This window comes from Ixodes scapularis, unplaced genomic scaffold (assembly GCF_016920785.2).
Source record: "Ixodes scapularis isolate PalLabHiFi unplaced genomic scaffold, ASM1692078v2 PGA_scaffold0__279_contigs__length_252992795, whole genome shotgun sequence".
Lineage (NCBI taxonomy): Eukaryota > Metazoa > Arthropoda > Arachnida > Ixodida > Ixodidae > Ixodes > Ixodes scapularis.
In genome coordinates this window covers 248655264-248671608 of record NW_024609835.1, presented here as the reverse complement: position 1 = coordinate 248671608, position 16345 = coordinate 248655264, and the positions used below count along the sequence as shown (strand labels likewise).

Below are 16345 nucleotides of genomic sequence, written 5' to 3'. Positions count from 1 at the left end.
TTTCGAGACTGTCTTGGTACAGTGCGATGCAAGCGAAAGGGGGTTGGGCGTCGTGCTGAGCCAAATTGATAGCAAGGGGGACGAACACCCAATTCTGTTCGCTAGCCGGAAGCTGACGACACGGGAACAGACATACAGCACGGTAGAGAAAGAATCTGCCTGCATGGTGTGGGCTGTAGAGAAGCTGAAATGTTACCTTGACGGTGCAGAATTTGTTTTTGTCACCGATCATAAACCACTAACTTGGCTGAGTCAGATGGCTCCCAAAAATGGTAGACTCTTGCGTTGGAGCCTGACATTACAATCCTATTCTTTTCAAGTGAAACACAAGAAAAGAAAGCTCCACTCAAACGCTGACAGTTTGAGCAGAGCGGTCTAAATACATTTCATTTCTTTTCTTCCTCTGTAAATAAGTTTGTCACTTGACTTTTATATAAGAATTGTAAATAAGAAACACTTTTGGGGGGTAGACTAACACACCTTCGGGATGGGGTTAATCCCAAGTCGGGAAACTAAATAAATTGTGGCAGTGCGGTATTATGGTTGGTGCAGTGTTTTTTCACTCGACAACTTGGAATCTCGATTTGGCGTCTCCTGGCCGTCGCCCGGGTTTTCCGGCTGTCGTTCGTTCAACTGTCTAGCTTACTCGCAGTCGACGACCTCGGCTTCAGGAGCGCCCGGTGGCTCTACTGTCATCTTCCCCCTGAACTGCTGTCCCTTGACTTGGACTCTTACTGAAGACAGCCCTGGACCCGTGGACCAATGTCAGAAGGAGCAACTGGGTCCAAGTCGTCGAGAGCTTCTGCACCTTGCGGTTTTTCCAACAGCCTTCCCTGGAGAAAAGTCCCTTGGCTTCGAGGCTTCGTCGCCTGCCCTGGACAAGTCGGTCAAGGTTCCAGGAGTCGCCTGTGCTGAAGTGTGCAGCTGACGGCTCGTGCAGCACCCTTCATGAACACTTCTAACCTGGGACACCGCAGTCATTGCGAGAACTGTTTCTTGGTTGCCATTATTCCGAGGCTCTGCCCTCGAAGGGGGTAGAAGTTGTAACGTATCTTATCGGCATGATAAGTGGGACGAAGCGCATGCCCAGTTTTCGGTGCGAACTCGATAAAATGCCACTCCACCAGCCGTGGGAGCGCTTTTTGCTCGAGATGGGACTGAAATAATGTCGCCTGCCAGAACGAAGGTGTCGTCACTCCGGCCATCCCGGCCGAAACGTTACAGTGGCCAACCGGCAGCTTGAGCGCCAGTTCATAAACAATTTGTTTTGTGCAATGCCTAATGTGCGCAACAGACTGCTGTCGGGCAGACTGGCAGCCTCTACAAGCGAAAAGAAGCCGTTGCTTGAACGACCCGTTCGCACGGGGCAATAATGTAACAGACAAGCATGCTGGAGCAACCTCGACGGGCACAAAGTGGAAGAAAAGGTTCCCGCGATCCAACCAGACCCATGGTCATACTTGGGAGCTGCCTGCCATCTTTTGGACCAACCGAGGCTAGAAACAAGGAAGGCGAAGGATAAGCTAGGCAGTGGCACACACTCACCTGGCAGCTGGTGACGAAGAAGTGGGGCTGCTGCTGCTGCTGCTGGTGTGGCTTGGGTGTCGCGTGGCCGGCGGGGGCGGCGGGGCTTGGCCCGTGAGGCTCCTCAGGGGGAGAGGAGGGGGACGCTGCCGCGGGTGGCGCCTGCACCACCGTGGGCAACGAACTCACGTTGAACGAGTCTGCAATAGAGGGGGTGCTCGGGTGAGGGGTCCGTTTCTACCGGGGACCCAGAATCTCAACGCCTTCCGCGCCTCGTCTATAGTCCGGTGCAACTCAAGAAGGTAGGGCGAGGAAAAGGAAGACCGGGGAGGAGGAAGCAGGTAGAACGCTGGAGAGAAGAGGATGTTTCCCCCTCTCCTCTCCAGCATTCCGTCTGCTTCCTCCTCCCCAGTCTTCCTTTCCCTCGACCTACCTTTTTAAGTTGCGACGGACTATAGGGACAGGAACAGAATCGTGGCCAAAATGGGACACTCCATCTGTTTTCTGAATTTACCTAAGAGCCAATGGACCATTTGCATCCAAAGGAAGAACTTCTGGCAACCGGAAGGAGACACACCGAAAGAAAATTTGCAGCACTAGAAACGTGAGCTTCGGTAAGAATCTAGTTAACATGTTTTCCAATGAACCGAATGTGATGCGTTAGCAGGGAGAAACTGTATACACATTGTTACGTAGTGATTCCGTGAGCAATCGCCAGAGAACATTCCCAAAGAAGAGAATGCCTGGCCATGAAGATTTGCTTTTGCATCCTCAGCACCGACGTGTTCATTCGATTAAAATAGAACATCTGGCGACGAGCATAGGATGGGACAGTGACACACTTGATAACCGACTAAAAAGGTAACCACCGCAGACGATAACGGCAATGCGTGCAACGGACAAGACAGCGGCCAAGGCGTCACGAAGCCCTTGGTGACTAGCAGCATTTAAGGGAGCGCCGACAGGTGTCACCGCAGAATGACACCGGAATAATCGTCGGAGCTGCGGGATCTACCAACGACGAGGCGGAGCTACAAGCTTAAGAACAACGAGGAAGAGGCAAGACAGCGGCATCCCAGATAAGTGACGTATGTTCACCATGTCTCAAGCTAGCCACGGGCAGAGGTTAGGAACCATGACGGAGTTCAACCCTAAGGTGGACAACATACGTTTGTACTTGGAACGCTTTGAAAATTACCAATTGCTTTGAAAATTTCAAATTGCGATTCTTACAAGATTACCATTAATCCTGTTCTCAAGACAGACAACTATCCCCTGCCTTTGCCAGAGGACCTGTACTCCATGCTAGCAGGCGGAAAGGCTTTCTACATACTCGATTTGTCACAGGCCTAGCAACAAGTACCGCTCATCGAGGACTCAAAACCATTCTTGAAAGTGAATGCACACCTTGGACTGTGCCAGCTTCAGAGGCTTTTGTTCGGACTTTCAAACGCTCCGGTGATCTTCCAGTCTCTAATGGATGAAGTTCCAAAAGGCACCCCGAAAGTGGGCAGCCATATTGACAACGTGATCATCGTAGGCAAAGACGTCGAAAAGTGTGAAAAAACTGTGGAAAGTGTTTCGGAGTGGCTGGCACGCTACAACATCATGCCGAAAGAACAGAAATGCCAGTTCTTTGAGAACTTGGTTGTCTACCCTGGACATAAAGCAGCAGCGGACGGTATTTATACGACAGAGACAAAAATGAAAGCAATCGTGCAGGCGCCCCAGCCGAGCAATGTGACCGAACTAGGGCTGATTAACTTCTATGCAAAGATCATAGAGGACCTGGCTACAGTCGCTGCCCAATTGTACGACTCATTCAAGATGGACAAGAGGTGGATGTGGACGGAAGAATGCTCCCAAGCGTTCACGAAAGCCAAGCAGCGTCTCATGGATAGTAGGGTGCTCACGTACTACGATGCCAGCAAGCCTGTTACACTCGGCTGCAACTCGTCAGCGTGTGGCATCGGCGCAGTGATTTTCCATGTCACGCCAGGCGGTTTGGAGAAACCTATTGCCTTTGCTTCGCAAACTCTCACCGGAGCAGAGCGCGACTACGCTCACGGCGAAAAGGAGGCACTGGCGATAATTTTTGGCCTCAGTCACTTTCACAGTTACCTGTACGGCCGAGAATTCGCGCTTTATACCGATCATCAGCCACCGTTAGGCATCTTCAGCTTGGACAAGAAGATTTTTTTGCTCATGGCAGCGAGGATCCAGCGCCGCGCCATCACTATAGCAGCATACAAGTATAGCCTCCACTCAGTGGCGTAGGCAGAGGGGGGGTTTGGGGGTCGGAACCAACCCCCCCCCGGCTTGCTCGCTACCCTGCTCACGCAGTCGGTCTTGCACGGGGCACGGAGCAAAGGGGGAGCGCGGGCTACCTCCAAATTATATGCTTTCGGGAGGAATGTTTGTGAGGTAGAAAATGCTCAAATAAATAACATATAGTCAATATTTCTCCTGTCATGCTTATTTGATGGATAGCGGAACTTGATATCAGATGTGCACAGAACGGATATTTCGAAACACTTGTGAGGTTAAGGGTGGCAATTTCAAGGCATAGTATAACAAACTATCCTCACTGAAATACATCGTTAAATCAAACTAAAGTGGACATTATAAAACGCACACATGGTGATAATATAAAACAATGTCAGCGATGTAAAGGATATTAAATAATTGTAAAAACAACTGCACTGTAAGCAACGGGTAGCGCTGCGCTCACGCACACCTTTTGTATTGATCAGAATTACATGCTTTCGACTAGAGATTACCGTGAATAAAAAGGTAATTGTGACTAGTTATTTCAGGAAGCAATTTACATGCTCTCTTGATCATTCCATTTATGCTAAGCGCCCACATATTATAATGCAGCCGCCTGCATTCACGGCAACGAATATCCAGGATCTCCACCGCTTGAACTTCAATGTCGCGCTGAACATTCAAAAGCTCTAGACCGAGCAGTCGCTCACTCGAAGTGGACGCTCTCAGGTATGTTTTCAACCGTCGCGGTGAAGAGAACGAGCGCTCAGCTTCCTCCGTTGTTACGCACAGAGTCGCTAGGATCTTGAGGAGACAACAGACATTTAGGAATAGGGCCTCCGGATAGAGGGCGACTGCAGGTAGCACAGACGTGACGGGCATTCCATGTTTCTCCTTTCTTCATTGGACGCCTAAAATTTCCCTATTTTTGGCGAAGTTTCTCTCACTGAAATTTCCGTCCATCGAGACACCCGTCGCGATGGTCGCTCACAGATGCGATGAAGTCCGTCTTGCTTTCTCCTTTGCATGTCGATGTGGTATCCGATGCAATTTATTATTTGATTAAACTTTTCGTTGCACGGAACATCAGAAACTCTGAAGAGCCTTCATATTCTCACTACACATAGGCGCAGGGGTATTCAAGTTCGTTTCCACGTTCAGCGTGTGGTTTGCGTCTGGTGTGTGATGTCATTTCTCCGCGTGACAGAACGACGAGTTCGGACTGATGACTTCTCATCGCCCCCAAGATATGCCGTTGCTACATTTGGACCACGCTGCAAGATAAAGCGGCCTAAAGCAGAAGCACCGCCGATGATGTGAATGCTAGAGGCGGCGCCATGTTCGTCGGCGTCAAGACGAGCAGAAGTACCGCCGATGATGTGGATGCTAGAGGCGGCGCCATGTTCGTCGGCTACAAGACGAGCAGAAGCACCACCAATGATGTGGATGCTAGAGGCGGCGCCATGTTTGTCGGTGTCAAGACGAGCAAAAGCACCGTCGATGATGAGAATGCTAGAGGCGGCGCCATGTTCGTCGGCGTCAAGACGAACAGAAGCACCGCCGATGATGTGAATGCTAGAGGCGGCGCCATGTTCGTCGGCTACAAGACGAGTAGAAGCACCACCAATGATGTGGATGCTAGAGGCGGCGCCATGTTTGTCGGTGTCAAGACGAGCAAAAGCACCGTCGATGATGAGAATGCTAGAGGCGGCGCCATGTTCGTCGGCGTCAAGACGAACAGAAGCACCGCCGATGATGTGAATGCTAGAGGCGGCGCCATGTTCGTCGGCTACAAGACGAGTAGAAGCACCACCAATGATGTGGATGCTAGAGGCGGCGCCATGTTTGTCGGTGTCAAGACGAGCAAAAGCACCGTCGATGATGAGAATGCTAGAGGCGGCGCCATGTTCGTCGGCGTCAAGACGAACAGAAGCACCGCCGATGATGTGAATGCTAGAGGCGGCGCCATGTTCGTCGGCTACAAGACGAGTAGAAGCACCACCAATGATGTGGATGCTAGAGGCGGCGCCATGTTTGTCGGTGTCAAGACGAGCAAAAGCACCGTCGATGATGAGAATGCTAGAGGCGGCGCCATGTTCGTCGGCGTCAAGACGAACAGAAGCACCGCCGATGATGTGAATGCTAGAGGCGGCGCCATGTTCGTCGTCGGCGAGACGAGCAGAAGCACCGCCGATGATGTGAATGCTAGAGGCGGCGCCATGTTCGTCGTCGGCGAGACGAGCAGCAGCACTGCCGATGATACGAATGCCAGCGGCGGCGCCATGTTCGTCGGCGTCAAGACGAGCAGAAGCACCACGGATGATGTCGATGCTAGAGGTGGCGCCATGTTCGTCGGCGTCAAGACGAGCAGAAGCACCACCGATGATCTGAATGCTAGAGGCGGCGCCATGTTCGTCGGTGGTGAGACGAGCAGAAGCACCGCCGATGATGTGAATGCTAGAGGCGGCGCCATGTTCGTCGTCGGCGAGACGAGCAGAAGCACCGCCGATGATGTAAATGCTAGAAGCGATGCCATGTTTGTCATTGGTGAGACGAGCAGAAGCACCGCCGACGATGTGGATGATGGAGGTGACGGCATGTTGGTCAGAGGCGAGACGAGCAGAAGCCTCCGAGCGCGTGCCAACACATCCGTTTTACTCGGCGCGGGGCCCGTATTGGCATGGGGCAGCAACAGTTAGTTTTATCGGCGCGCTGGTAACACTAGGGTGCCTCCATTTGCCGGCCGCTTCGCTGACAGGGTGGAGACGCCTGGCATTTTGTGGCAAACTTTGCGATGCTTTCACCGGCGTCATATTGCTTCTATCTTTCCAGAACTTTCACTAAACACAACGTTTTTGCACCTCGACTTTGTCACACACACTCTAAAGGACCCACACCCAATGTGGAGCTAATACTGACTTCAGGCACCATATTGTGGCGCTCCATTGGCTTTATTGGTGTCTCCACCCCGCCGGCACTAAAGCCCCTCGATGTGTTCGCGCTTGTCTTGCAAGTAGCGTCAAATGCGCAAGTGCACGAGGCCCATGTCTCGAGCGGCCCTTGGAAGCAAATGGTGGCGCAGCACTGAAATGGGCGGGCCTTGGAAGCGAATGGCGGCAGAGCACCCGCTCATGGCATGTGTCTCGCGCGCTTCCACAACAATGGTTGGCGGTACTTGTAAAAAATGCTTTTATCAAGGGGCTTTAGCCGGCACGGACACGCAGCGCCATCTGGCGGCGGTCGTTGAAACTGACGCGCGCAGCGGCCAATGGCAGCTTTCTCCCCCTCTGAATTGCTTCTCTTTGCTCAATTTTGTTTACAACTTGAGCTTCTGGAATTTTCTTTCTTTCCTACTTCTTTTTTGGGGAAGGGTCGGGCTAGAAGACGTTTGTCTTCTAACCTGTCCCTTCCCCAAAAAGTTTGATACAGCCAATATGTTGTTCGTTATGAAACATACTTTTTACAATAATTTTTATTTAAATGTTCCGTGAGTTCGATATCAACAATAATTCGCTGTACGTGAGTTCGTTCTAAACAGGTTTCACAGTATTCAGTATATTTTCTGTCTTAGAGCTATTGAAAACATTTGCTGAAGACATTTAGCATAAGAATTATCACAAGTTTGTACCATGATTTTGTTTCTTTTACCATTCAGTTCACACAGATTTCTTTTCATAGCATTGACCACTGGCAGGTGAAAATAAGCACTCTGCTGGGGATCATAATTTGTTTTTCTCCTATGACCATTTATAGTGAATCCCCGAAAATCGGAAATTAGCTGTTGACGAAAGGCTTGTATGCCGTCCTATGTTGTCACTTTTGTTCGGTTCTATTTTGGCAAAGTTTTATAACGGCGGCCGGGAAAATATTTACCCGTTGGTATAAAATACAACTTAAGGCTGCGGTCCCACGGCGGCCATGACATATGACGCTTTCAGCACGTTTTCGAAATGCGATCGTGGCGTGTTCAAGCTTGCTAAAATTATGTGTTATTTATCATCTTGTAGTGTACAACATTATCTTTTATCTAATGTAGGATTTGTTTTCCTAGTGCAAAAAGCTAATTCAGAGGGCACCCGCGAACATTGACCTTTTCGGCAAAACATGGTTTCGTAGTACAGTGGTACAGGGTGCACTATTGGAGCAATTTCTTTCTAATTTTAGAATGTTATAGAAGAAGAGTGCGTTCATTGTCAACGGAGGCCCTTTTTTCGTTTTTTATTTTATTTTGACAGATATTTACTTTAGAAAAATTGACTTTGCGGAAGCACTTCAGTCGCGAAGTTTTGGGCGCCTACTCGGTCATTTTATTTGAAACTTTTTACATCAGTTTGTAATTATGGTCGAAAGAGTTACGCTAAATTTCATTGTAATATGGCTTAAACTTTTTTCGGAATGCTCACGTGAAAAGTGACAAAAACCGTTAATTTTGGCAAACTTCATTTGGTAGTACAGTGGTACAGCGCTTAGGGATTGGCACACATGAATAAAATTGTAGGCCCGCAAAGAAAGACATATTCCGCTTTGCAAAGCGAGGCCCTTTTTCTAAATTTCACTTTTGATTTTCCATAAAAAAAGTTTGAATATAGGTGAAATCACGTATTTGTTGATAGTCAAAAACGAGTATTTTGACCCCTTTTGGCAGACATTTAGGCCAATATTTTTAGTATTAAATGGAGATTACTGTTCCAGGTCCTGATTATTAGCGCACATTTTCACTAATCGAGCCTATTTATTAAAAAGAATCATAAAACACACAGAAAACACAAATTGGATGTCTGGTTGCGCCCTCTATGTGGCGGTGGCTGAAATGTGACTACGCGAGGTTCAGGAAACTGCCGAGGATGGCGCTGATTCCAGCTGTGGTTGCCAGCTTCGGAAACTGGTTGTACACTTGGCTTCTTCCGTTTCTTGCAAAATAACGTGCTGGAAAACTTGGTCGAAACTCGTGAGGTCCTTTATAACACGGTACTTTCTGCTAATATAGCTTTTAGGAAGAATTTCAGTCGCTTTCATATTGTTAAACGATTTTTTTTTTTATGCGAGGCTCCACCGGTTCAGTTTGCTGAATAAATTGTTCACGGAATCGATATCGAAGTTTCAAATTACCGAAATGCCAAAATCGCCAGTTCTGCGTAGATACGCAGCGTGACGCACGTGCTTCTGGTGCGTGTGCACGTACGTGTTTGCTGCGCAGTTCTTCGGTTGCTGCGAGTTTTCGCGTATTTATTGTGCACTGCTTACCTCCGTCTGCGCACGCATCTCATCCTTGTAACTACCCCTGCTCTGTTTGCCTAGAGTGAAGTTTGTGTCTGTCTTTTCGTTCGCTGACTAAGCTCGTGTCGGTGTCCTTCCTACTGCCTGCTGTTCGTGTTTGCGTACCGTGTGTGTCGCTTTGATTACTAGGTCCCCTGCTTATGGGGTGGAGCAAGCGGTGGGCGTCGCGCCAGGGGTGGGTCGTGATTGGGGAAACAGCTTAGCAGCCGACGCCGACTTCGGCGCGTTTCTTCTGCGCACGCGCGTACTGTCATTGATATCGCTACTTCGCGCCGTGACGATGCGCTGATCTACAGGCCGGTCGGCGCTCGCGTGATATTGTTGAAAATTCCCGAGCGTGTATTTACGTTTCGAAAGCCATAATAGAATTAAAGTGGACATTTGGCCGGCAGCCGGCATACCGTGGCTCTGAAAACAGATTGCTAGGAGTGCCCTCTCATTCGCTGGTTCCACGCTGGGTGCGCGCAGTCCGTGCTTCTGGCCTCCCCGGCCGCCCAAATGCGTTTTTCTGATGCTTGTTTTGTTTTCAATAAACAGACAATAGATTCCTGCTGATATTCTCCTTTATAATCTTCACTCTTGACAACTCTTTAGTGTTGGAAGGAACTCCGTCAAATTTGACGATAATGCATGTGTAAGTACAACTGGAACCTCATAGTTGCAAGAATACTTTTCCTGGATTGTCCGCATTAGAGTGCCTCCATGTGCGCTTCGCGCACATGAAGGCTCCCTAGTCTGCACCTTTCTGATAATATGATCGGTCTCCATAGATTGCACTTCCCCGCTTCGGGAGCACGGCCAGCGGTGGTTCTCTGTCGGTCATCGAACCTCACACACGTGAAGCGTTGTCAAAGCTGTGATATACCGGGCGTTTTATTATTCTGTTTTGTTTTGTTTTGTTTTTTTTTTTTGCTGAAAGAAATTATACTTTTGGTATTCCCGGGGATAACATTATCGGCTGCGGCGGACGTAAAGGAACGAGCGTAAATTGACAGTTAGTGGCCTAATAAACTAATATTTGCCATTTGCGAACGCTGGAGAGGGGGCGACCTCCTCTCCCCCGTTCGCTCCGCTGAAGTGGAACAGGGTGGGAGGAGCTCCCACTTCGTTCTTGACCTGTCACCGACTACAGTTGCGAATTCCACTTGTCATTTTGGAGCGATGACGAGATAGAGCTGAGTCATGTATTGCGTTCTCTGAGATGAAGAACGCAATGCGCGCGGAGTTGCTCCACGTATGCACCAGTCACCAGTAAAAACGACCTGTCCTCCGAGGAGGTCGAGCGAGACGCCGGCTGACATGGGGGTCGGTCACCTCACCGTCACCACCGTCTACCGTGCCTTCAAAAACACGGGGCGCAATGTGTTTCTGCAGTATAACAAAAAAATTGAACAAACAAGGTGCAAACTTTCATTTTTTTCCCAAGTGTGGTTTGCAGGGCTGAACCGAATTACGCCGTGCTGGGATGACGTCGACTACAATGGTACACGATCATAACAAGAGCACAAATCCTGCCACGTTATTTTGCTACAGTGATAAGAGCATATATATCTTTGTCTGCGATGCGGCAACAGAGACATTATTTCCAAATTAGAGTTCGAAGTTAGCCTTCGATGCTAGCACTGACCAACTCGCTTCACTCACAGGGTGAAAACGTGTAACTTTGTATCATTCGGACAGAGATCGAAAAATAACACGCACCGCTTCAACTTGGACACCTCAAAATAATTAACTGTAGTGGATCGCACGCAAAAGCTTCGCGTACGCAATAAAATTGCCGGTCAGAAGTACGGTTCCGCAAACAAAATCAACATATGAGTCATCAAATTATGAAGAAAAACCAGGTGTGAGCGTGCCAAAAATATTCGACAATTATTGTTGTCAATATTTGTTTTTCTATCCACGTGCTTATGTCGCAGTGGAAAGCCGTGAAACTCCCTATAAAATTATTTTGGGCAGTGTTTCCGACGGTGCTCGCTCGATCGTAAAATGTCGCTTTGTTGCTACTTTGGCGAATCAAACAAGGAAGCCACGTTCACCTACAATGCCCTGTCCACAAGAAAGGAAATCGAAATTTTCGCTTCGTTTTCTTTTTTTTTATATTCTTCTCTTCTGCACGATATAGGGTATGAATTATTATCCTTCTCTGTACTCTCGCTGCGACGAACAGTCCGATAAACGAGTCACCCTATGGCAAAGATGGGGGTCCCGAAAATCTCCTAAAATCGTGTTTGTTCTCAGAGACACATCCGTGTGTAAGAAAAACCGCGGCCCTCTCCACGAAGTACGGACATATTTGATAAATAGCGTTGACTTGAGGTTGAACTTTTCATTTGCTTTGTAAACACAAGCGTGACGTCACGTGCGCATCCCACGCGACCCGACTGAAGTCTGAACTGGTGTACTATGTGTAGACAATAGGGCATTATTTTGACTTCCCGGCCGCGACGACCTTGGCGAGGGAGAACAGATGGGGGTCCCGAAAATCCTAGAATCGTGGTTTGTTCGCAGGGACACACACATCCGTGTGTAACAAAAAACGCGGCCCTCTCCACGAAGCTTACACAGGCATTGTTGTGTGACTACTGAAGATGCCTCCCGCAAGGGAGGCGAAACTGGTCAGAACTTCAGCTTGGGCGAGTTGGTTATTCATGATTCATGGAGGCGTTTATTCATGGAGGCGAAACGTCTAGTGAAATTGTTTTTTCCTGTTCTGTGAAGTCGGTGCTTTTATTTTAATTATGTTACCAGTCGGCCTGTGTGACCAGTGCTCATTTGAAGAATCGCCTTTGTCTTTTTTGACCCCTAACAAAAACACCCTCATAACATTTTTTTTTTTTACTGTTCGGCTACGTTGGCATAGCCTATAATCGACATAATTTTTGCGAAAGCCTACTTTTATTTTATAATTATCTGTAACCATTTCTAATTGAAGAAGTGACAAGTATAATAGTTATATTATGATTTCATATCAAAATTCGACGAACCGGGAGATGCGAAATTCGGTGAAACAGCTTTTCAAAAAAATATCCGGTGCCCGAAACTTGCTTATATTAAAATGTCTAACATGTGTATGTGTTCTAATACAGAAGATGAGTGCAATGTGGAAACTGAATGGCCTCACAAACAATTGTCAACGAGTTGGAATTTTTGATGAATTACCCTTTGTCGAGTCATCCTACTACCGATTGGCCTCTTCAATCAATTGCCCGTCGACAAATATTGTTGTTGGTTTATTTGCCATCTGCTGTAAGGGGAGAGTGTGGGGCTCGTCAAGCCGACATCTGCCAGCATTTTCATCACGCCTCCAGCGCCTGTACCGACTGACGCCGACGAGTTGGCCTAGAAATAAATACCCACGGGCTATACTATAGCCGCTAAATATCTCTACGCGAACATGATTTGTTTTCAAAGGGGCACCCGCCTGTCGGTGCTTCTTTGAATTATACATACGTCACGGTCAAAACGTTCCGCAGCTAATGAGTGAAGGCCGACCAACCTATTTTGTCCAAATGTCCGTGTATGGGAGATGAGAATGCCACTGCGTCAAAGGCAAGACGTGTGCGAGCGTCGCTAAAAATAGAGACCACTACCGATGTTTTAGTAGGGATGAGGACGATTCGTCACATGCGCACTCGTCGCAGGACGATTTGTCATAGGACGATTCGTCACATAGGAACATTCGTCACAGGATGACTCGTAATGCGGGCAACTGGTCACATCGATCGGGCAGGGGACGATAGAAAATTGTAAATTTGAACAACTGCCCACATTCTCCGATGAGGAGTTTCACGACTTCCCAATGTGACATAAACTAGTGGTTAGAAAAACTAATCTTACAATACTCATCCGCTTTTCCTTTCATAATATTGCGACTTTTCAGCAGGCTGATCTAAGTTGCTGGCACGAGCAATAATCCGACTGGCAGCCAAATCAGTTTTTACTTTGCCTTGCATACACCTCTTCGAGAAAACCAGTAAGTATCGGAATTCTTTCTGCTGCATATGTACGAGCACCCCTCGTGCACCTGCATGGCTCCACCTCTCTCTTTTGCGATCACCTCCATCTTTTTGAATGTAGTCCGAGTTCAAAAATAGTCGCTCTTATATGACCTCCGCATTCACCGTTCGGGACGGACCCAGAAGCTAAACGTCTGTTACAAATTCTTTGACCTTGAGAAGTGAAAGACATATGCTAAGATAAGAGGTGACCCACTTTGTCAGGCCAAACCAACATTCAATGTTCGGGACCGAACCAGAAGATAAAACGTTTGTTACAAATTCTTTGCCTTTCAGAAGCCACAGACATACTAAAATATGAGGTGAGCCACTTCGTCCGCTGGAACCAAATTGAACGACACATTTTGGGGGGACGAACTATTGTAGGACCGGTTGGCCGCGTGACGAGTCATCCTATGACGAATGTTCCTGTGTGACGAATCGTCCTGTGACCAATCGTCCTGTGACGAGTGCGCATGTGACGAATGGACCGTATCCCGTTTTAGTATACATGGTTTCATTCTTAGTCAGAGCGCAAACAGAGGTTAGATGTCACAAAAACACATACACAAAGACAAAAAGCACTTTATCACGGCGCATTGTATGAGTTGTTACATTAGTGGGTGGAATCACCCAAACAAAGATAGTGAACGCCGTGGCGTTTAGGTGTTGAGCTGTTGGTGATGCTTGATCGGCGCAATGTGTCAGTCGAGCTCCAACTGAGGGTGATATGAGGCGGGGCAGCTCTGTGGTTTTACTTGTTGTGTTGCATAGTTAGTTTCGGCCGTCAGCAAATAGTGAAAAATATCTATCTATCTATCTCTCTCTCTCTCTCTCTCTCTCTCTCTCTCTCTATATATATATATATATATATATATATATATATATATATATATATATATATATATACAAAGGCAAAAATGCGTACTGTCAGAGTTACTAATTCGAACTTTACTACGACGTTTCGAGCGGGGACGACTCTTCATCACCTAATGAAGAACGGTCCCCGCTCGAAACGTCGGAATGAACTTCGAATTAATAACTCCGACAGTACGCATTTTTGACTTTTTATATATATATATATATATATATATATATACATTTTACTAATACAATGTCTGGACATTTACACTTACCAAGTAATCATTTTCAGCTGTGATTTGAGACTGTTGCGCTTATCCCGCTCTTATTTATTTATTTTTTGTTTCTCTTGTTTCTGGCCTTTTTAGTATAGGCTTCCACCAGCTCGCTTGCGCGTGTACTCTAATTTCAAGTGAAACAAGTTTGTAAATTAGGGCGACACTATATAGGTTTGAAATCCTATACCAATTTTATTGCCATTTGGTGAGCCACGTACGAATTTTGAAATATATCTTTTCATCCAAATAATCGATTAGGAAATCGAATAGCGATTCGGACGAATTTACTACGGCGGGAAGAACGAATTTGCAAATCTCATGGCAATTAGGAAATTTCAGCCATCCTTGGTTTCCGATTGGTCGCGCTCAGTAGCGGCTCCCTCCGCACAGAGTAACCTCGAGTCAGAATTCGCGGAGTCTCTACTGACTGGCCAAAAAAGTGCGGCGCTTCAACTGCTCCCGCCCAGACGACTTGATGTATTTGTATACGCCCATGACATCGGCCGCGATCGGCGATTGAGGTTCCGCTAGCCGACGCAAGCGTCAGCGGACGTCTCATATTTCCATACTCTCACTACAGAAACAAAAACAACAACAAAAAAATCATCCAGTTCATGCTCACTATGTTCACCACTGACAAGATAGTTGGTAGTTTACGAGTTTCCGTGCAAAGCCGATCAAAACGAGGCACCAGATCAACTTTTACGGCTGCCATCAGGAAAGATCTGGCTTGTCGCGTGCCCTCAACGTCACTCCGAATATTTTTTGTGCCCCACGCACCATCCTCTTGTAGCAATATTTTTATTGTCCCCATGTGATTTCTTTTTTATGTTCTTACTGGTGTTTGATCATAATTCGGTCATTGAAATAGTTTTTGCTGCCGACCCTACCATTATTTTGACCCTCTGGCAGCAAAGGAATATTATGCCGGCATTACACACGAAATAAGAATGTAGACACTCCGTCCCATATCTCAAATTACATCACAACGTGTTTACACAACTGTAGTGCAGAGGTACGATGAGCAGGGTCTGAGAAAATATTAGTTTCAGTATTTTCAAAAGAGCGACGAAACAAAATAAAGAAAGGACCGCCAATCGGCAGCGCGTGCAAGCAGAGGCAGTAGTGACAGGAAGCGCGAGGTGTGTCTTTCGTACGGCCGGCATCAACTCACGCACTGTCCGAAGATGTACTCTGTTTTACTCGTAGGATTGCAACGCTGCGGAATGTAGGCGTGTGATTTCAGAAAGCGCGTCCTACCATTTCTACGCGCGAGTGCTCCTGCAACCCAAGCATTGTATACAGTTACGTCCTCGCGCCCGTGCCTTGGCCAGCCCCGTACACAACTAATGCAGTATCGAAAAGGCATAGTTCAAAATTGACGGTCCCACTTTTCCATACCGCTTCAAAACCCCATCTCGCTCAAATCACTTGGCAGCCGGACAATTTTGGCAGGGGGCCTCAAGTTGGGGATTATCCGGTACATTGTCCTCCCAACAATGAACGTGGGCGCGACGCGCCAGAGGGTGAACACGTGAAAGGAGGGGCGTAAGAGTGGAGAAGGAAACTCAAGGTCGCAAGCGACGGGAAAAAGGGTTTCGAAATTGGCGCGCAGGTTTTGCAGCATTTGCTCATACGGACAGCCAACGCCGCCCTGGTGGTTCAACTAATGTTTTGTTCAAGATGGCCGCCGTGGTACCGCAGCCTTAAAAATACAGATGCCATCACATGATCTACAGATAAGTATTTTTGGATCAATAAATGTAACAGATTCTACTGTGCAGACTTCAAATCGAACATTACTAGATAAGATAAAAAAGCTTATACCAAAAACAACCAACATAGTTACTGATGCTTTTAGTTTTTTTCATTCTTCAAATGCAGTGAGTTTGGGAACATGACATTAACTGGATTAAAAATGAATGATAAAAACAAACATTTCTTGTGATCCAAGCAAAGAAAGATATTGTTTTCAATGAGGCATTATTTCAGTGAACAAGACTTATGAATTCGAAAGGCAATATTGTTTTTCTTTCTCGTAACCTGTTTGTTTCGAAAAAAACGCCACACTTATATTTTCATTCTTGTAAAGTCATGTCCCCATACTTGCGCATTAGATAACCATCGCTAGCATCATAT

General features: G+C 47.2%; 1 protein-coding gene across 3 annotated transcripts in view; it reads right to left on the bottom strand.

Moving 5' to 3' along the window:
* The window catches only part of LOC8031822 (cAMP-regulated phosphoprotein 21), a 112570-nt gene that overhangs the window by 52901 nt on the left and 43324 nt on the right, over positions 1-16345 (bottom strand). For all 3 annotated transcript variants that reach the window (XM_040210372.2, XM_040210374.2, XM_040210373.3), the window contains one exon: positions 1546-1724. In XM_040210372.2, coding sequence (XP_040066306.2) covers positions 1546-1724 — 179 coding nt within the window. The remainder of the gene's footprint in view (positions 1-1545; positions 1725-16345) is intronic.